We start from the raw sequence: 21,510 nt of genomic DNA on the forward strand, positions 1-21,510 counted from the left end.
TATATATAAGTAGAATTAAACCTGTTCCCATTCCTCTTTTAAAATCAATTGCCCCATTTTATACAGTAAAGTTTGGACACATCTTCTCCTTCAACGTGTTTTCTTTATTTTCATGACCATTTACGTTGGTAGATTCTCACTGAAGGCATCAAAACTATGAATGAACACATGTGGAGTTATGTACTTAACAAAAAAAGGTGAAATAAGTGAAAACATGTTTTATATTCTAGTTTCTTTGCTCTAGTTACTGCTTTACACACTCTTGGCATTCTCTCGATGAGCTTCAAGAGGTCGTCACCTGAAATGCTTCACCAACAGTCTTGAAGGAGTTCCCAGAGGTGTTTAGCACTTGTTGGTCCAGCTCACCCCAAACCATCTGGATTGGGTTCAGGTCCGGTGACTGTGGAGTCCAGGTCTCCACTTTTTGTTAAGTACAGAACTCCACTTGTGTTCATTCATAGCTTTGATGCCTTCAGTGAGAATCTACCAACGTAAATGGTCATGAAAATAAAGAAAACACAAAACTTTTGGCCTGTACTGTACATGTTCATGTCACAGCCTGGCGGGTAAGGAAATGGACCTGTGATCAGAAGGTTCAAATCCCGGAATGCCAAGGTACCATCCCCACACACTGCTCCCTGGACGCCATGCTTCAACCCAACAGGATCTGGTTTGGAGTTTTTCAACATTTAGCACAGCCCCAAGCAGCACCGCCACAGTACAACCAGTACAACACACGGTGAAATACAGGGTGGGCCATTTATATGGATCCACCTTAATAAAATGGGAATGGTTGGTGAAATTAAGTCCTGTTGAGTGGGCAAACTTTTCAAGATGGGTGGTGACCACATGGCCATTTTGAAGTCGGCCATCTTGGATACAACTTTTGTTTTTTTCAATAGGAAGAGGGTCATGTGACAACTCAAATGAATTGGTCATTTCACAAGAAAAACAATGGTGTGCTTGGTTTTAACGTAACTTTATTCTTTCATGAGTTATTTACAAGTTTCTGACCACTTATAAAATGTGTTCAATGTCACCAACCATTCCCATTTTATTAAGGCGTATCCATACAAATTGCCCACCCTTGCCCACCCTTGAAAAGCTATAATGCAGGGGTGTCAACCTCACGGCCTAACTACAGATCCCATAAAGCCATGCAAACTTGTGCGTAGGGTATTCGGTTTGTCAGCAGAGTGCGCGCTGCGTTATGGGATCTGTGGTTTGTAATAGCATCATGTCACCGGGCCATAACAATATATAGCTATATATAAAGTGATCTCTTGTGGGATGTGGCCCATGGGCCGCGAGTTTAACATGTGCTATGATGCAAGCAAATGTTTAAGTTCAAGGGGAACAAAAGACACAGACATCACTGGGTAGTGGCCACGGATTCTGCTAAAGTGCATTGTGCATAAACTGTGCAATGACCAGTGTAGCAGTAACAGATTGCTGGGTTGTGATTAAATGAGCAGTCAACAACAGTGAATTTTCACAAGGTCAGCTGTGGTGGCATGTCCTGGTGTGTTGTGTTCACATTTACTGCATTTATCAGAAGCCCTTGTCCAGAGCACCTTACAATCAATAGATGCAGGGGCAGCACCCCTGGAGACACTCTTGGTTAAGTGTGTTGCTTTTACAAAGGTGTTTGTCAAGAAAACACAGCCACAATACTGAGTTCAGGAAGTCGGAGGCTCCTCCTGCCAAACACTGAATAATTTGGTGACTCGATGAATAAATCTTTTTAAATGAACTCATTCTAACGATTCAGTACATCGGCTCTTTGTTCTGCAGCCCCGGTGCTTGCTGTCACTGTTTGTTGCCGGTTAGGGGGTTTGGGGGTTGTGGTCCAGCATGCCAGGTGGTAGTAGCCTAGCGGGTAACACGGTGGCCTATGAACCACAAGGCCCAGGTTCAAATCCCACTTACTACCATTGTGTCCCTGAGCAAGACACTTAACCCTGAGTGTCTCCAGGGGGGGACTGTCCCTGTAACTACTGATTGTAAGTCACTCTGGATAAGGGTGTCTGGTAAATGCTGTAAATGTAAAAATGTAACTGCGTAAACTTCTACACTGAAAACAGTGTTCAGCCAGATAGGTAACACTTGGTAGTATTTTTACACATCCTATTTCACCCTAAACAAGTGAGACTGCAGTGGCCCAAAGGTTTTAAACCCTATTTATATTACATGGAAATGTCCATATTCATCATATATCAATGTGCATATGAGCAAAGTTCCCAGATGAATACGGTGTGCAACCAGACAGATTCTAATAGCTCAGAATGTTCGAAATAGCCTCAGAGAGCATCACCATATACAGCTTTACGTTCATTTCTGAGACAGATTTCCTGACTATATGTCACACTGAACTACAGCCTGCTGAGCACAATTTAAGGTGGAACGTCCGACTCGAATAAGAAGCTGCGAAAATTGAGCTAACACCATGCTATTCGAAACGTTCTGTAGGTAAACGTTGCATTATGCACAAGCTATGATATTATGTGGTATTGAATCAGATTTTCTAAGCAACATCAGAACAGAAATTACGTGAGTACGATCATTTTTCTCAAAATACTTGAACAATTTGGATCTGGCAACACTGCGTCCTGGGAAAATCTCATTGTGGGATCGGCTCAAAGAGGCAGTAATTATGCTACAAGGGTGAATTGCGAAAAGAAACTTCAGATACATTATTGAGGGACCAATAAGACCGATATAAAAGCAAAGAAATTCATAATAGGGGTTCTTTAAGTCAAATCAATAAAAAAGTAAAACGTAACGGAAGGTTTTGTTTTAGTCCATTAGGGTTTCAGCTTCACAAGAATCTGGGGTCCCTATGATGAGAAAAGTAAATCAGCACAATCTATGTCAAGTAACACTTATGTAGATAAAATTGCCAACTACACAGTTCACTTTTGGGCTGTGGTTTAAGGCGCGCGCGCGGACTTTTTCTGTTCTGTTTCTTACTGTCCTTGCTTATCAGCAACAGCAAAATGCGTTCTGGTTATATTCATTAAAATAAAAAGACAAAAAATACGGAAAATAATTTTTAAATCGTATTTTCAGTCTGACACAGAGGCCCAAATCATCTCATCTAGTTCAATTTCCAGTTGCTGCTGAATACGCGTTGTGATCCACGTGATATTTTAGATTCGAGACATCTTCTACCACATTAAACGGGGTAAGACGCAGTAAAAGCACAGCGAGTTCCCGTCGCTCGCATTCTGCGTTCAGAGGAAGCGCGTCTGGGGGGAAGGGAAGAAAGTCGGCACGTCATTGGTCAGTCCGGCGACAGACAGTCGCCGCGGGCCAATCAGAGAGCTCTTTGTTGAACCGTCCTCTTGTAACACGGTAGTATATACCAGCGCACGACCCAGCGCCGCGTTGAGGCGACCATTTTGGAAGCTGTTGTTTGCGCGCCAGTGGCGTTTAAACGCTTTTCTCCCCGCGGTAGAGGGTTCGTGTCGCGGTCCACTGCAGGCTCAAACAGTCGCTGAAAGAACAGCAGGTGCGTCGAGGCGTTTTATGTCCCGTTTGTTTCCCGGGCGTTTGGCCGTTTTGCCGGCGCCTGCGGCCTTCGTGCGCCGCCTGGTCTCCTCCTGCGGCCGCGTACGGGGCTCCGGGTGTCGGGGTCCAGCGGGGCTCCGCAACGCTGCCGGGAGTGGAACGGAGCTTTTAACTTCTCTGGCGGTAACCTGTTTCGTTTTATTTTTTGCCAGAAATACTCTCGTTGCAGCACCATGTCCGACAGCGAGCAGCAGTACATGGAGACGTCTGAGAACGGACACGAAGGCGAAGAGGACCTGAACGGGGCCGAGCTGGCCGAGACCGGCGCGGAAGAGCTGGAAGCCGAGGGCCAGGAGGCCGCGGCGGAGCAGGGGGACCCGGAGAACGGGGCGGGCGAGGGCGGCCAGATCGACGCCAGCCGGAGCGAGGAGGACGCGGGGTAAGGGCTCCGCTGAAGCCGGTCCGGCTCTTTGTTCTGCAGCCCCGGCGCTTGCTGTCGCCATTTGTCGCCGGTAGGGGGGGTGGGGTCCCGCGTAAACTGTGTTGAATTCGCCACACTGACCCACATTTCGATGTAAACACTAGACTGTTTGTGTAAAAAATATTAAAGTTCTCGTTTTTTCTTAAGGAAAATGTTTGTTGGGGGCTTGAGCTGGGACACGAGTAAGAAGGATCTGAAAGATTACTTCTCCAAGTTCGGCGAGGTGACCGACTGCACAATTAAAATGGACCAACACACGGGCAGGTCGAGGGGATTCGGCTTCATCCTGTTCAAGGACTCTGCGAGTGTAGACAAGGTGCGTTCTGCACAACATCACCGCCTCACAATCACCATTCCATACATCCGCAGGTTTATTTCCGAATCAGCAGTGGAAAGAATCACTCTGCATCTAATCTAGTGGGTAGTAGTCGACCATGAAAACTTTATTGAAACTCGTATAAAGAATATAGCTAATATGCGTAAACAGTGTTTCCAGTTTCACCCATGATCTTGCTGTCTGATATAAGATTACACAGTAATTACTATAAAAAGGAGCAAAAAACATCCCTAATCACAAAGCGGTACATTTTGCCTAATATTAAGTCGGCCTGTGAGTCTTTTCGGCATGTGCGGTATTGGTCCAGAATAAGTTAGTCACTACCATCTATGAGACTGGTTAGCTGAAATCATGTGATAGAAAAATGAAGGATCTAATTGACTACTCTCCATCTGGTTTTAGGTGCTTGAGCAGAAAGAACACCGGCTAGACGGCAGACAGATTGACCCAAAGAGGGCAATGGCCATGAAGAAGGAACCACAGAAGAAAATCTTTGTCGGTGGTCTCCACCCTGAAACGACAGAGGAGAAGATAAAAGAATACTTCGAGGCCTTTGGGGAGGTGGGCTCCTGTTAAAAAAAAAAAAAATGTATGTGTGTTTCTGTGAGGCAATTTGTCTTTTTTTGCGATGAAAAATGTGTATCCGTTGATTCAGATTGACCAGATTGAGCTGCCACTGGACCCCAAATCAAACAAGAGAAGAGGATTTGTCTTCATCACCTTCAAGGAAGAAGCACCAGTCAAAAAGATCCTGGAGAAGAAGTTCCACAATGTTAGTGGGACAAAAGCTACCAATGGAAAGGAAGGCTTGGTGTGTAACTTCTTATCATTTTTATTCTAGTGGCCTGTAAGCTGCTGAAGCATCAGCTCACTTTCTGTTTGTCTGCAGTGTGAGGTTAAAATCGCACAGCCAAAGGAGGTCTACCAGCAGCAGCAGTTTGGTGGCCGGTATGGGGGCAGGGGTCGGGGCCGCGGAGGTGAGGAAGACCCCCAGTCAACTCTCTTCAATGGCATATTTTGTTCATTTCCATAGTTTTAGAACATTTGGTTTTACAGGTCAGGGCCAGAACTGGAACCAGGGCTACAACAACTACTGGAGTCAGGGGTATGGTAACCAGGGATACGGCTATGGGGGTCAGCAGGGATATGGTGGTTATGGTGGATACGGTGGCTATGGCGATTACTCAGCTGGCTATTATGGCTATGGAGGTGGATATGACTACAGTAAGCACTTGTTTTTTCATGCTTCTCACCTTTTTTTGTTTTTTGGTGAACCTTGTCATTTGATCTTCCCATCCAGACCAGGGCAACACAAACTATGGAAAAACCCCGCGGCGTGGTGGCCACCAGAGTAGCTACAAGCCATACTGACCACCTTAATGGTAGGTGTCGGTCCTTTTGCATCATGGTACAGTAATAGCTGATATTAGTAATAATGAGTGTTTCTTAACAGCTCAGATCGTGCATGGTGTCAATATCTACAAAGCTGTTTCTGTACAATCTCATTGTCTGAGCCGTAGGCCTGCAGGCTAAAAGCATTTTGCTAAGTCAGTCCTGTTAATAAATTATAGTTATGAAATTGCAGTTTTTCCCTTCGAATGAAGACTCTCGTTGCTGGTTAATTTGAGCCTAGCACACCTAGATGAATTGGGATTAATTAGCAATAACTTCACTTTCATCTTGACAAAATGAAGCATAATCCACTGATGGCAGCTGCATTTTGCTTTTAGTTGGTTCTTCGTCCCTTAGTAGTCTGTAATTCAGACATGTAGTGACTGTTAGTCCAGATACTTGATCAAATCTGCCAACGGTGAGACTGAGGCACAGAAAAGGAGGAGCAGCGTCCCTTTGAGCCGGCCTTTTAACGCTTTGTTTTCATGCTCTCAAAATAGTCTTAGCATTGATTCCATGCGTTGTTCTCTTCTTTTTATTTTTAAAGGTGCAAATTATGTGCCAGACGGGGTCATCGGGAATGTGGACATGGGCTTGGACATTGAACTTTCTGGAGGGCAGATTCTGAACTCCTTTGTACAGCGCAATGAGGATTGGGGAAGCAAATGTCACTTTCCACTTTGTTTTTGTTTTGATTTTAGTCCCCCCCCCCCCCCCCCCCCCCCCCCCCCCCCCCCCCCCCCCCACCCCCTTCGCTCCCATGTCCATGCTACATTTCCTCAAGTGGAAGTGTTATTTTTACTGTACTTTTTGGTACCTTTTTTGAATCTAATGTATTGTATGGTTGTATTTTACATGTCTACTGAAGTTAACATGCGCATTGCTGTTAATTCTTAGGTTTATTTTTTTGTCCCATCCTCCCCTTCATATATTCATAGTCCTTTTTTTAATCACATGCCAAGGTTTGACGTCGGGTCCATGGTTTAAAATTAGTATTTGAGAAGGGGTTCAACACAAGTATAATGTTTTTAGTTTTGTGGAAATTAGCTTGTTGAAGTAGGCTATTTTTAAAGTGGCATTCCAGCCGGGTGATTGGAGTTCCATATCCGTTTTTTTTTTTTTTTTTTTTTTTTAGTACAAAAGCAGCCAGCCTCACCTAAACTTGAACTGTTCTTATGGCATTCAGAGCAAGAGAATAGCCTGTTTAAGAGCTGAATGTATGATCATTTGAACAGCTGAAATGATTTCTACTGAAAAGGAAGTGGGATTGGCTTTTAAAAATAAGATCATCACTACACTGCTGGAGTGTCAAGTTTTTTTTTTTTTTTTTGGGACTGGGAAGGGGGATTTTTTTTTTTTTTGTTTAATTTTAATGGAGATTCTCATCATGTCTGCAAAACTGCTATAAGTGGCTTTTGGTGTTACACTTTACCTCCAAGCTATACCTTTTAACTTGCTGGAAACCCAGTCCTCCAATGTCCTGGGCAAATTGGTAAAAATAAAATTTTTGGTTTTTAAGATCTTGTATTGCATCAACTGATTGAACCTTAATTTATTAGGCATGGGTCATGGCCATGCATGTCCCAAGTCATTCAGATTTAGAAAAAAATGTTTAAAATGACCAAATTCCTCTCAAAGTGAAGTTAGTCCATAGGCACTTTTATGTAAATACTTTTACCAAGTATCAAAAAGGTACACACCATGCTACCAATTAATTATATTGATTATTACTTGGTGGAATGGTGAAGTATCATGAATGGCAACCCATCATTACACGACTGGCCGATGAAAATGGCCCGTGGGACTGTATAGATTTTGTGCTGATAGCGGATATTTATTAAGGCATAATTTGTCTTCCAGGAACCTTACTCAAGCTTGTCCTCTAGGTCTCAAAATGTTAATCAAGGTAGAAAATGCCTTTTTATTAGTATTAAAATTTTCCCTATTCACTTCAGATACAGCTTTCAAGTAAATTTATTCAGTCAGACAATTCACTACACAACTGGAAAGCAAGTGGTCTAAAAGTCCATAAAACAAATTTAATAAGAATTAAATGACAAAACCCAAAAGAAGTGGGCATTGTATTTGGTTCACAACCATGTGTGTGTTCTTTTTGATTTCATCATTCCTCAGGGGTTAAATGGGATTTTTGTCACGGGCAGGTTGGCAACCTCTGCCAATGAACCGTATATTGCTTGTAAAGATGGTAGTTCAATAAAGTTCTGTTATTGAATAAGTTTAGACAGCCACACAGGCTGGTTACAGTTACGTTTCTCGCTGTGTGAACACACCAGTCTCTCTCCCTCACTTGTCCTGTTACTCAGGGTCATGGCTGCCGGAGTCCATCCCAGGACACTGGACGTCCACACACTATTCACACACACACACACACACACACACCTACAGACTATTCGACTATAGTGTGCACGCCTTTGGACGATGGCAGGAAACCCATGTCAACAGGGGGAGAACGTAACTCTGGACACACTTGATCTGAGGCAGGATCCAATCTCACACTCTTAGGGGTGTGAGACCACGTTGCTTAAAAACCGTTCTCCCCGCCGTACTTTCGTTTTTTGAATTAAATGTTTCAAACCCCACATGGAACAACCTCTTATACCTGGAAATTTATCTTGGCCATAGTCTAATGTAACAATTGCTCCTATTAGTTCACCAAATGTTTCTAGACCTACAACTAGTAGATTTGATGACAGTTACCTCATGAAACTGTTTGCGCAATTATTTGCAGAAACTTTACCTTCATAAACTGGAGTTGTCAGTGATTTGTGTGAAAACCAGATGCGCATGGGTTCTTTGTTCAATTGTTTCCTATGAACCCAGGAAAGGTGGTTGCCCTAATAGTTAAAAATTCTTTTAGTTATGAGTTACTTTTAGGGAAGGCAGGGGCAACGGCACGCTGCTTTCGGTGTGCAAAACGGACAGCATTGACGTGTCCTGGCTCAATTTAACCCCTGGTGGCAAACCAATAAAAATGGCAGGGAACTGGGAACATCTCATGAACAATTTAGTCCAGACGTGTGTGTAAATGTGCATATAAAAAACAGGCCTCCGGTCTCGCAGCCTTGAACAAAGTTGACTCTGTGAAGAAAAGCACAGTGCAGTCTGTATATGCAATACAATTTCATTCATTTCATACATGCTTTTCTATTCGTATGGGTGCCAATTCTTTTCTATAGCATGTGTGTGGCAAAGTAGTAGAAAACCAAACCTGAACAGTCAAACTTGAGCCATGCCAGTCTCGATGCCTGCCACAAAAAACCCCACAAAAATCCATGATCTCAGTCTAAACTGGAGGGTTCACGTATTTCAGCACTTCAAACGAACTCTTTATTACTTATGAATACAGGATATTTATCACATGTATCTCACCAGCAAGAATCTCATCGATGTTCCCCACAACCCTCTCAGCATCCACCATACTAAAACACATGGGCGGTTTGAATTTGACCACACTTTCCCAAGGTCCATCAGTGCTCACACAAATCTGTCGCTCCCTCAGTCTAAGAAGAAATCTCAGGTGAGATTAAACAAAGACTAGTGATTCAATTAATGGAACATTATTTTTGCTGCTAAGTATTATTTTTATTAGTTTTTTTCCCCTTTGGGTAACATGGAAGATATGACACTTTGATACAATGCAAAATAGTCAGTGTACAGATTGTAAAACAGCTTAAATTTGCGGTCCCCAAGACGACCCTATTGAGCATCTGTGAGTCATTCTCAAGCTAAAGGTGGAGGAACACAGGGTCTCTAACATCCAAATAGGTAGTAGCCTAGTGGGCAACACATGAACCAGAAGAGCCAGGTTCAAACCCCACTTACTACCATTGTGTCCCTTAACCCTGGGTCCATCCAGGGGGGTTGTCCCTGTCACTAATGAGTGTAAGGCTCTCTGTTTAAAGACTTTATTGTCATTGCACAATCCCAATGAAGGTGCCACTGAGCAAAGTACTGTCCCCACACACTGCTCCCCGGGCGCCTGTCATGGCTGCCCACTGCTCACTCAGGGTGATGGTTTAAATGCAGAGGACACATTTCACTGTGTACAAGAGTACAACGAAATTGATGTCCTGTCCACCACCCCCAGTGCAAAATGCCATAAAAGAATAAAAGTTAGTAACATAACATTAAGGCTGTTTAATGGCTGTTTGTTTAGTTACATGGAGGAGACAGAAACGTGTACACTGACTACTTTACATAATTTACATTTACACTGTATCAAAGCATCATATCTTCAGTGTTGTGCCAAAGAAAGATAAAATGATTACAAAAAGGAGAAGGGTGTACTCTATTATATAAGAATCCTGGTTACTTACTTCTTCACCATGTGCGCTGCTTCCTCTGTTGCTGGGGTTCTTTCAGTCTGGTCCTTCACCAGCTCAAAACCTAAAAACAGCCCCACCCCTCTGCAAGAAGAAATGGCGGGCCGAGCACATGGACCACGTGTGTGAGTTAAAGCAGAGATACTGAAGGTAAAATATTGCTCCAGTAAAAAAAAAAAGAAAAAAAGTCCCATTAATTTACCACTTGAGAAAAAATGAACCAAAATGTAAAGTACTGTAATTTGTTTATGGCTTTTATGTGCTAAAATCAATTTAGGTGCAAAATACAGACACACCAGTCTTTTTAAAAAAATTTTGTTACGTCTATAAAGATGACCATAAACTATAAAGAAAAAAGGCAAAAACTGAAGATGAAACTTGCATTAAATTCAGATCACAAATATAATCTACTTCACTATGTTGCATCTGTGTGTCTGCATTTATTATAATAAAACTAGCAGTTGTGCAAACAATGGGTACATATTTCTTTTTTTTTTATTTATTCTCATGGCCATTAGGACATTTGGTATATCGAGGTCTAGAATTCAGCTCAGTGACACTTACCTCACATCTCCCATCATGGCATGCCTGCTCTGCAGTTCTGTTAGCAGCTCCTTCAAATGGCCACCCACACGAAGGGCGTTGGCCATTAAATTCTCCTTCTCTATGACATCCAGCACAGCCAGGCCAACAGCACAGGACACTGGATTCCCACCAAACTGCAGACAACACAGGGAATCAATCCAGGTCCCACCATCACACAGTTTTTGTTCCATTCACACACACACACACACACACACACACACACACACACACACACAGACCAGGACATTTGAGTGGATCAGGCAGAATATTAATTTTGGTCTGAACCCTCTCACGCCTGTGAGTCTGGAGTCTGAGCCACGCCCATATCAATCCAGAATCTATCAACACTTCAAAAACTCCAATCTGTAAGCCTGTTGATGGAGATGTACACTTGCATGACCGATCAACTTTCAGATAACGCAATGGGAGGAAAAATTCACTGTGAAGAATAAAAACACACCTCTCTTAATGCCTTTCTTTGGCATGTAAGGTTATGGCTTACAGTGACACTTATTAAACTTATTAAACAAACATGCAGACTGCAACAGACATGCAACAGACATGCAAACTTATTAAACAAACATGCAGTAATTTGAGTTGAGCAAGCATCCATGAAGTTACATTACATTACATTTACAGCATTTACCAGACGCCCTTATCCAGAGCGACTTACAATCAGTAGTTACAGTCCCCCTGGAGCAACTTAAGGTTAAGTGTCTTGCTCAGGGACACAATGGTAGTAAGTGGGATTCGAACCCGGGTCTTCTGGTTCATAGGCGAGTGTGTTACCCACTAGGCTACTACCACCCTAACCGGTGATGGTTTGGTTAGGACCGTTGTGGTATCAACTCAATAGAAAACTTGTGTTGAATATTGTTCATGCATGTTATCTTACTTTATATGTTAATAAAACTTTGAGTTTATCTTCAGGTTTCAGTCCAGATGCTGCCAAAGTGGGACTAGCGGGAAAAAAAGTGATGAATGTCGATATCTGTCAGTATGGGAAAGTCTTTTTTTCACCATAACACCCAGCCCTACTCTTTGTGGGAACAGTGTGTGGAAGGTCCATGAAACCATGGATAAGCGAGATTGGTTGTGGAGGAACTCGACCCAACAGAACACCTTTGGGATGAATCAGTCTGGACTTCTAATCAGTGCCCGACTTCACCAGTCCCCATAAACACATTTCTGAACTTTGTGGAAGGCCTGTGTGTAAAGGCAGGTGTCCCCATACTTTTGGCAAAATAGTGTTTATGTGTAGAAAATGAGCTAACATGTTAAAAATTAAACGGAGTACCAATAACCCATCACAAGAACCAATAACCAATAACCCATCACCAGAAGAACACAAAGTCACAGGTTCAAACCCCCACTTGTGTCCCTAAACAAGACAACCCTGAGTGTCTCTAGGGGGACTGTCCCTGTCACTACTGATTGTAAGGCGCTCTGGACAGCTGCTACATGCCATAAATGTAAAAGTATGTGCTCACTGTGTTAAAGTACTCCACGCCATTGTCTGTGAAGGCCTTAGCAATCTCTGCAGTTGTGACCACGCATGCCAGTGGGTGCCCATTGCCCATGGGTTTGCCCATGGTGACAATGTCTGGACAAAAGGCCTCGCCCTGCAGCTGGAAGGCCCAGTAGTGGCTGCCAACGCGCCCGAATCCAGTCTGAACTTCATCTGCCACGTACACGCCCCCCACAGCATGTACGTATCTGAAAAACAGATGGCGTCATTTGGTGAGGGCCAGAAAGCGCAGAAAGCGACACTTAATTGTTCGATTTGCTTTATTGCGTGATAATACTATACTGCAGTGATTCAGTTGGCCAGAGGCAGCACCTACTCTGCGACTTTGGAACAGTAACCATAGGGCATGATGATCTGTCCTCCAACACTGGGCAGGGACTCAGCGAAAAATGCAGCAACCTGCGGCAGAACAGCACAACGGACAGGACCCGTACAGGATTATCCATCTACAGACACAGTAAACCACAGTATTTCACCCCAAACTGGTTCAATCCAGAACAGAAACCATGCGCACCTTCCGGCCTTTACTGTGCACCTGATCAATCACTTCCTTCACCGTGTCTGCGTAGGCCTGGGCCGGGTCAGGATGGGTCTCTCGGAACTCCCCTCGGTAAGTGTCCGGCAGGGGGGCCTGCGAACACACACACACACACACACACACACACAGGGTTACAAAAACATGCCACAGAGCTCAGACCCAGAGCGGAGAACCTTGGAGAACCTCACGCACCACGTGAACCCACTCTTTCTGTCTCCCCAGCTTGCGGAATTTGTAGGGGCTGATGTCAATGAGTGACGTCAGGTGGCCATGGTACGCACTGGCAGAGGGACATCAGTACAGGACGGTCAGAACAACTCCTTACATGGTTCATGGTCAGAAGGGGAGAGGTCTTACTGGTCGAGGACAACAACGTCTTCATTCTGAGTATGCTGGCGTGCAAGGCGGAGTGCCAGATCATTCGCTTCCGACCTGAGGGAGGATGTGTGAGACATTCCTGTTGAACTATATAAACCATTGCATATTGGGGACCTTTATAAATATCACAATCACTAATTTGTCAATCAAATTTCTTGAATAAAAGTCTATCTGCATGTTTGTTACTAGCCCACAGAAGACCTGGGACAACTGTTGCCAGATTTGACTGTTCTGAATTTGAAATGTTAAAAACAGAGCTCATACACACACAAAGCATGTTTTTCACACTAAAACCCCCTACTGGCAGGTTAAGTGCTGTTTAACCGCGCTGCAGGCAACTAGAAGTGACAGATGCAGGGCAGGACATGTCATTATGGAGGGAAGCAGGTTTTCCAGCAGCTTACCCAGAGTTGACAAAGTAGAAGACAGACAATTTGGGTGGGAGTGTGGCAGCAAGGCGCGTTGCGTAATGCACTATGTTGTCGTGCAGAAACCGAGAATTGGCGTTGAGGAGCTCCATCTGAGCCGCAGCAGCCTTGGTCACTAAAGGGTGACAGTGCCCAACTGCCCAAAAAAAAAAAAAGAGAGAGAGAAAAGATTAGACTTTTATCACATCTTACGCTGCATGACAGGGTGGAACGTGCAAACTTTGTTCAGTATGTATCAGCTTGAAAACAGACCTAGAATCAGAAAAGCACCCAAACGTTCCACTTTTAAGTGAGAAGAGAACACCCACCATTAGGGCATGAAAGACTTGAGATCCCTGAGACGGGAGAAGTGGTGAACCGATGCGTCGCCAAGTCCTCTTTTCTGTTAATGCCCTACCAAACATACATCGATAATGTTCTAACCGCTGTCCACCAGGTCAAACCTTGATTTCCTTGTTAAAGTGGCATCTTGTAGTGGTCGGGATATTTTAGGCAGCAAGTGAATGTTTTGTCCTTGAAGCTGATTTGCTAGAGTTGGAATCTGAGTGACTTTAAAAAGGACCCAATTGTGACCAATAGACAGCTGGGTCACAGCATCTCCGAAACTGTAGTTCTTCTGGAATGATCCTGGAATGTGGTTATCAGGACCTACCAAAATGTTCCAAGGAAGGAAAACTGGTACACCAGGTCTCACAGATCCTTGTGGGGTGTGTGAAGAGTTACTGTAACTCAAATTACTTAAAAAGAAGTTAATGCTGCTTCTGTGTCTTTTACTTGTTGAGCATGGGGCTGTGCAGCACAGAATGGTCATGGTGCCCGTACACCTTGGTTGTATACTGTACTGGCTTTTTTATTCTGTTTATTTTTGCTGTTCTTCTACTCTCCACTTTAGGCCATGTCAATTTCCCACTTGTGGGACTAATGCAGGATTAAAACAAGTTGAAACAACAGACCCACAACCACACAACTTCGGCTCGGGGCCGGATATTAACACACCTTCAGACATCTAGTAAAATACATGCCATGACAACTCGGGTCTCCCGTTATGTCCTGCTTCCATCACATAATACATGCCACTGTAATGCGATTATTATTTATACTAGTCACTTCACCAGCCAGCGGGCATAACGGTACACTACAGAATTATGATCTTCCAAATGATGTGGGCTTATACTGGTCTTTCAGCCAAAATAACACTTATATTTATAGCATTTGAGAAAATTATTGAAATCATTTCATTGTGTAACATATTCGCAACTTAAAGGAAAGGTTCATATTAACTATAAAATGCGTGTTAGACATAAAGTTTGTCCCAAATAACAGCAGATTGCTGGACTCGTGCATTCTTCTTTGCTTCAGATGTTGACATAATTCAGACGTTTCTTCATCAGACCCGAACGGAGCAGTATGACGTGTAATAACTAATCTCAGATTTAATGATATAAACTTTCTGCTGACAGGGTGAATGGGAGGTAAAAGCCCTCACCGTGCTGTACATTACTGATGCAGTCCAGGTACTCCACGCCGTTCTCGTCGTACAGATACTGTCCCCGGGCTCGGACGATTTTAATCGGGTCTTCCGAGAAAAACAGCCGGCAGGACTGTCTGGAGAAGGAAAAGTACCAAGCCACGTTGCTCTTTAGCCAATAAACGTCTCTGGCTTGCTCGGCGTGACTGAATGAACATACCCGATGAGTTTCTTTCGCATCTCCAGGGTCTTGGTCTTGTCGTAAAGTTCCACTGAAGTCATGTCGAGATGTCGCTTGCGCTCCTGCAGCCACTGCAACGGCACGAAGGACCTTGCCCCGTCCGGGGAGCGGCCCGTGACTGCGCATGCGCACTGGCCCTGCTGACGTCACGGCGCGGTCGCTCCCCAAACGCATGTACGGGGAAGAGGGATCATAAATACACGACGCTTGCCCGGGGCGCCTGTCCTGGTGCCCACTGCTCACAAAGGGTGATGGTTAAATACAGAGGACACGTTTCGTTGTGCTGTGGGGTTTAACAATGACTATCACTTTTTTTATACTTTTCACTTTCATGGTTCATTCAATATCTTGATATTATTGCTGTACAAATACCGGGCAAGGTGCCTTAATGCCCATGTCTTGTTTTGTATGGTTCTCTTTCAAACGTTCGCTCGGTATCTCACTATGGGAGCGCCCTCAGTGTGACCGATCGCGGAAGCACCAATGACACCACGTCCGTCGTAGCCGCATCTCCCTATATCAGGTGCTGCTGCACCTCGGCCGCTCTGTCACGGTCTCGGAGGAGAGGGCGCCACTGGGTGTCGTGTCCGTAAGGAAGACGGTGACCTCGGACGCCTCCCTGACGGGCTGGGGCGCCGTGTTCGAAGGCAGGACGGTCAACGGGCTCTGGCCATCACGGCTTCGGGACGCCCATATAAACTACCTGGAGCAGCCCCACCTGCGGGGCTGTCATGTTCTTATCAGGACAGACAATACAGACATTTAACCATCACTGTATGATAGCAAGTGGCGCGTTTTCGAACAATGGTGCGAGCAGAGGCGGGTTGTGCCCTTTGTGTGTTCGGTTACTGATGTGCTATGTTTCCTGCAGGACATGTTGGACAAGGGCAGGGCTTTTTCCACTGGTAAAGTGTATCTGGCTGCTATAGCAGCGTGCCACGTGGGCTTTGACAACACGTCTGTTGGTAAGCATCCGTTTTATGAAAGGCGCCCGCCGGCTAGTCAGCTTTTCACCCTTCGTGGGACTTGCCCCTGGTCCTGCAGATGTCCCTTCGAGCCTCTGGAACAGGTGAGTGTGAAGCTTTGCTTCTCGCGCTGTCCTCAGCGAAGTGGGTGGGTGAGATTAAGCGTTCTCTGTTCACCATCCTTGTATGAACTACGGCCTGGGCGATGCTAGGGTCCTGCTGTTACCGAACCCTGCATTTGTTCCCAAGGTTGTTAACTCTGCTTATAATTGTAGCGCTGTGGAGCTGAGCGCTCCATTTGCTTCAGAAGAAGATCGGAGGCTGCATTGTTTTTGTCCGGTACGTGCTTTGCGGGTTTACACGGACAGAACCAGAGCTTTCAGGAGGAGTGACCAGCTGTTTGTGTCCTGGGCTCCTCCATACAGAGGTAAGCCGATTTCATCTCAGCGGTTATCGCGCTGGCTGGTGGAGGCTATCGGCATGGCCTACCATGCACGGGGTCTCCTGCCCCCGCAGGGGCTTAGGGCTCATTCCACTACCTCTTGGGCTTTACTCAGGGGTGTTTCTGTACGTGATATTTGTGCTGCTGCTAGCTGGGCTACACCGCACACATTTATTAGGTTTTACCGACTCGACGTCACAGCCCCGCCGCTCGTGCACGCTGTGCTTAGTGTCGGTGTTGCTGATTAGTGTCCGTCCGGAAGGAGGTACTTCGGAAAGCATGCAATACGGGAGTTGGCCATATCTTTCCCATAGTGAGATACCGAGCGAATGTTTGAAAGAGAACGTTAGGTTACTTAACGTAACCACGGTTCTCTGATAACATGAGTGAGGTATCTCACCACAGCCCTAATGATCCTAGGAGCTACAGTCATGTGAGAAAATTAGTACACCCTATGAAAACCTGTAAATTTTAGAATATATTTGGACATATGGATATTTAATATCAATTTTAATGATATTGAGCGATCCAAATAATATAACTAAACAATTAAAAATGAAGAAAAGCCTTTTTAAAACTTTCTGTGAAACGTAATTTAAAAAGAATGCAATTTCTGGTGAGGAATAAATTAGGACACCCCCACATATCATCCCACTTAAAATGGTTAAAATCCCACACAGTCGTATCACATGAGGTGCATATGATCAGTACATCGTTACCCAGCATTGTAAAGGAGCCCTGCCCTGGTTAAACCTCAGATTAGTTTGGTGTGCTCCTGACTGTTGAAGTGTTGAAATGAGCACATGGTGAGATATAAAGAGCTGTCTGATGCCCTCAGAAAGGAGATTGTGGCCGCTTATGAGTCTGGTAAGGGATTTAAAAAGATCTCAAAAGAATTTGACATCAGCCATTCCACCATCCAAAAAATTGTTTACAAGTGGAGGACATTCGAAACACCATGCCCAGGTCTGGCAGTCCAAGCAAACGGACCCCCAGAGCAGACCGTAAGATGCTCAAAGAAGTCATCAAAAAACGTCATCACGGGAACTACAGCAGGCCCTGGCTACCGCCAATGTGAAAGTGCATGACTCTACTATCAGAGAGAGACTACACAAGTTTGACGTTTGATGGAAGGTGTGCAAGGAGGAAACCTTTGCTCTCTAAGAGAAACATTAAGGCCAGACTGAAGTTTGCCAGAGCGAACGTAGACAAAGATAATGACTTCTGGAATAATGTTCTTTGGACAGATTTGGACAGAGTCTAAAATTGAATTATTTGGACATGTTTGGCGTAAACCAAATACAGCTATTCTGCCCTAACAATGTGTCCCAACAATGTATAGGCAGATAGCGAACGGTTTGAATGAAGCCCAAGAACACTTGTTCAGTTGACTTTTTACTGTATATTTCGTTTGTTCCAACAAGTTATGGCTTCACACAGATGTCTTTCTCCCACCGTAAAACTAAAGAAACACAAAGACAATCTTTCACTACATAGAGTAAACAGCTAAATACATTCAGCAAAACTTCTGATTTTACATGCTAGAACCCTCCCCGCTTGGTTTAATTTCTATTATGCCACTATATACTTTTCAATTACTATTATCTTTGGAGAAAAGCACAACAATGTCATTGATAGGTCTTAAATACTCTTTCACCGAACCAGAAGACCCGGGTTCAAATCCCGCTTACTACCATTGTGTCCCTTAGCAAGACACTTAACCCTAAGTGTCTCCAGGGGGACTGTCCCCTGTAAATACTGATTGTAAGTCGCTCTGGATAAGGGCGTCTGATAAATGCTGTAAATGTAAATGCTGTAAATGTAAATGTTCACCGTCCCTAGTTTTGCAGTCTTTACCATGACCCTACGAACTCTATTGTCCTCACTCAGGATGGTCTTTGTAGCGAGTCCGACTGGCCAGTCACTTCGTTTCACAGTCTTTAAGCAGTATGACATCACCTTCCTGAACATTGGCTCTGTTCTCAATCCACGTCCTTCTAGGCTGCAGGGTTGTCATATTCCTGCCTCCACCTCTTCCAGAAAGAGTCGGCCAGGCCCTGGACTTGTCGCCACTGACTCCTGTATAGACTCCAGCTGAATATGACAGCCCACCTTTTGTTTTCAGCACTGCCTCCTCTCGTTCGACGTGACGCCATGCTCCATGGGCCGAAGACGTCAAGACCTGTGTGTGTGAATGGAGGATCTACAGACACTTTGTCCGCGGGCAGATCTGACATTTTCTGATTTGCCAGTCTTCCTCTCAGCCTCTTACACATAACACATCTGTAAATGACACTAGAGATGAGCCCTTTGCCTCCAACAATCCACAGGCCTGCTGTGCGTATTGCACCTGCAGTAAAATGGTGACCTTGATGGGCTGCCTGACTGTGGAAATGCTCCATGAGCAGCTTGGCTATGTGATGGTTAGAAGGTATGATCAAAGGATGCTTCTCTTGATCAGTGAGATCAGCTACACGTATCCGACCACCCACTCTCATAACACCTTCACTGTCAATAAAGGGGTCCAGTCTTTTGAGTGAGCTATGCCGCGGCACTCTGCTGTCTTGTGTTAAGTTCTTAAACTCTTCCTTGTAAACCTCTCGCTGCACAGCTTTGATGATTTGTAAGCTTTGCTTGTGAGAATTCTGTTGTGCAATGTCTCACGCAGTGGTGCCATTTACTACCGGTTTCTGCACGTGTGGATTGAGAAAATGACCTTGCTATGTGGATAAGTGTTGCAACAGCTCTCACAAGGGATCTCCAGCTTGAAAAACGCTGAAATCTGTGTGCCCCTAGTGGCTGATCTGTAACCTTTGTCGTCAGTGTGGTTACCTGAGGCCTTATCTCAGCATCCAAATCTGGGTTCACGAGCTGAAACGACTCCACAGCATCATCTTCCAAAGCATCTTGCTGTTGGAGGAAGGTAGGTCTGGAGAACTAGTTAGTGAGGCTCAGCTGAGCTGGCGGCATAGGCCTGGTAGCATGATCAGCTGGGTTCTGGTCAGTACGAACATAATTCCACTGATCTGTGGAGGTGGATTTTCGTATGCATGCCACCCTGTTGGCCACGCGGCTATCAGACACTGTGACATCATACATCAGTTTCTGTGAAGATGTGTGTGTACCAACCAAGACCTTCTGCACATTCAACAACAATAAACCATGGTTCAGTCCCAAACTGCAGCATCTTCGCCAGGCCAAGGAGGAGTCCTACAGAAGTGGTGACAGGGTCCTGTACAAGCAAGCCAGGAACACACTGACCTAGGAGATCAAAGTGGCAAAAAAAGGAGCTACTCTGAGAAATTTTCCTTGCACATTGTTGTTGTTTTTTTCCTACTCTGTACTTGAGAGACACCATCTACCGGAATCAAATTCCTTGTATGTGCTTGCACTTACTTGGCCAATAAATACGATTCTGATTCTGATTTTACATGCTAGTACGTTAGCAAACGTGAGTCCACATCAGGCTAGTAATGCTAACATGAAAAAGAACACTGTTTACATTATCAAATGGGACATTTTCCAAACCCGTTGAAGGAATTTTTATCGATATATTTGGTTTTCTCCGCGGGTCCTTCAACCCAGGTTCTCGTAGGAGGATTCACTGCTCGAGGCTGAGAAAGAATGAAGACTCAAGACTCAGTCTGCGCAGAAGGGGGAATCTTTAATGTTCACAGAAGACTACCACTAGCACTCTGTGTACAGATTCCGATGTTTCAGTGCGTGCTCAGCTCTTTTATAGGTAGTGACAAACAAAGTCTTTTTTGAGGTGGAGTCTTCTGCTCGTTCGTGCTGTCTTCTGCAGGGGCAGATAACCTCTTCAGCAGGGTGAAACCACAAGGTGCGAAGTTGACAGTTTTAACACGGTCGGGTGCAGGTGTTATGTTCCACTTCCTCTTTGAGTGAGTCACTTGTTCCTTTATGTTTGCACAACATCTGATAACAGATGTTTTACCAGTCTTAAGCAAAGTAACATATGTCAAAGCAGTATATTTCTACAATTCCCCCTTTTGAACTATATTTAATAGTTCAACAAACACAGAACGGACATATAGCCAAGCTGGAACATCTCCTCTGGGTCTTTTAAGGTTATAGTGAGGAGTAAACAGACATGACAGCCACCCTGCCCTGGGTCGGCCTGAATCGTCCGTAACCTAACAGGAATACATGATAAGAAAATAACCGTAATGATACAAAAAGAAGGAAGAAACAATCAAAAGAGTATTTAGACATGGGACCACATGACACCTTCTTCGTCATCACTGGCCAGTGCACAAAAGACCAGAAAGACGACAGCTCTCTGTCTCCAGGTCATAATGTCTGGAAATGGCCAAGACATGGTTATAGAGAAAATATATAAAACAATATGAACACTGAGTAAATGCAAATTAAGAGTAGTAAAATGTAGGAACTAGTATGATAGGACGCAAAGTGAGGTAATCCCCCTTTGGAAATGTACAACCAGCAGGTCGTATTTTGGGGTCAGTTGTGTCCAGTATCTGCTCTTAGGGCATCCTGGATCTCCGGGACAGTCCGGCCTGGTTCAGGTGCAGCCGCACACTGGGAGAGGTGAAACCAGGTGTCTCCTTTTCCTTTGAGCCGAACAGCATGTGACGTCCTCTCGGTGATCTGGTAGGGCCCTGTCCAACGGGGTTCACTCCATTTCCGTTTGGTCACCTTCAGGAGTACGTATTCTATCCCTGGACTCGGGGGGTTGCTTGCAGGCGGCTGGGACCCTCGGCCTGTGATCTGCGTAGAATGCTGGGAGAGAACACTTTGTAGAATGTTAAAATATGCTTTTGGAGACAATTTTTCAGATGCTTCAGTAGTCATAAACAGTCGTGACGAAGGACCAGGAAAGGGACGTCCATGTT

General features: G+C 44.7%; 2 protein-coding genes across 5 annotated transcripts; one reads left to right on the forward strand and one right to left on the reverse strand.

Moving 5' to 3' along the window:
- The first annotated feature begins 3,349 nt into the window (after nucleotides 1-3,349).
- hnrnpaba (heterogeneous nuclear ribonucleoprotein A/Ba) lies at nucleotides 3,350-6,446 on the forward strand. 3 transcript variants are annotated; one of them, XM_029002692.1, is made up of 9 exons: nucleotides 3,352-3,511; nucleotides 3,723-3,949; nucleotides 4,139-4,307; nucleotides 4,731-4,889; nucleotides 4,984-5,139; nucleotides 5,218-5,305; nucleotides 5,385-5,537; nucleotides 5,629-5,710; nucleotides 6,268-6,446. In XM_029002692.1, exons 2-8 carry the CDS (start codon nucleotides 3,744-3,746, stop codon nucleotides 5,697-5,699), a joined length of 1,002 nt encoding a protein of 333 aa, XP_028858525.1. In that variant the 5' UTR covers nucleotides 3,352-3,511; nucleotides 3,723-3,743; the 3' UTR covers nucleotides 5,700-5,710; nucleotides 6,268-6,446. The 3 variants fall into 3 exon arrangements, with proteins under 3 accessions (XP_028858523.1, XP_028858525.1, XP_028858524.1); XM_029002691.1 differs by having other exon boundaries at nucleotides 3,353-3,511; nucleotides 5,385-5,552; XM_029002690.1 differs by having other exon boundaries at nucleotides 3,350-3,511; nucleotides 5,385-5,710.
- A 383-nt stretch (nucleotides 6,447-6,829) lies between these two features.
- phykpl (5-phosphohydroxy-L-lysine phospho-lyase) lies at nucleotides 6,830-15,358 on the reverse strand. Of its 2 annotated transcripts, none has more exons than XM_029002689.1 (13): nucleotides 15,209-15,358; nucleotides 15,007-15,125; nucleotides 13,497-13,656; nucleotides 13,072-13,146; nucleotides 12,907-12,994; nucleotides 12,691-12,807; nucleotides 12,493-12,575; nucleotides 12,139-12,364; nucleotides 10,628-10,782; nucleotides 10,058-10,147; nucleotides 9,111-9,241; nucleotides 8,950-8,986; nucleotides 6,830-8,819 (listed from the first exon to the last, which is right to left on the reverse strand). In XM_029002689.1, exons 1-12 carry the CDS (start codon nucleotides 15,268-15,270, stop codon nucleotides 8,958-8,960), a joined length of 1,335 nt encoding a protein of 444 aa, XP_028858522.1. In that variant the 5' UTR covers nucleotides 15,271-15,358; the 3' UTR covers nucleotides 6,830-8,819; nucleotides 8,950-8,957. The 2 variants fall into 2 exon arrangements, with proteins under 2 accessions (XP_028858522.1, XP_028858521.1); XM_029002688.1 differs by having other exon boundaries at nucleotides 9,111-9,253.
- Nucleotides 15,359-21,510: the final 6,152 nt, after the last annotated feature.

This window comes from Denticeps clupeoides, chromosome 14 (assembly GCF_900700375.1).
Source record: "Denticeps clupeoides chromosome 14, fDenClu1.1, whole genome shotgun sequence".
In the NCBI taxonomy this organism is placed as follows: domain Eukaryota; kingdom Metazoa; phylum Chordata; class Actinopteri; order Clupeiformes; family Denticipitidae; genus Denticeps; species Denticeps clupeoides.

What these genes read in the sequence shown, in the direction of transcription:
- hnrnpaba (XM_029002690.1), top strand. Translation starts at nt 3,744, where the DNA reads ATGTCCGACAGCGAGCAGCAGTACATGGAGACGTCTGAGAACGGACAC. An exon ending in ACTCTGCGAGTGTAGACAAG is followed by an intron (nt 4,308 to 4,730) that starts GTGCGTTCTGCA and finishes ATCTGGTTTTAG; the next exon opens with GTGCTTGAGCAGAAAGAACA. An exon ending in CCAATGGAAAGGAAGGCTTG is followed by an intron (nt 5,140 to 5,217) that starts GTGTGTAACTTC and finishes GTTTGTCTGCAG; the next exon opens with TGTGAGGTTAAAATCGCACA.
- phykpl (XM_029002688.1), bottom strand. Translation starts at nt 15,270, where the DNA reads ATGACTTCAGTGGAACTTTACGACAAGACCAAGACCCTGGAGATGCGA. An exon ending in TACTGTTCCAAAGTCGCAGA is followed by an intron (nt 12,365 to 12,492) that starts GTAGGTGCTGCC and finishes TCTGTTTTTCAG; the next exon opens with ATACGTACATGCTGTGGGGG. An exon ending in GCGTGGAGTACTTTAACACA is followed by an intron (nt 10,783 to 12,138) that starts GTGAGCACATAC and finishes TGTTGTCTGCAG; the next exon opens with TTTGGTGGGAATCCAGTGTC.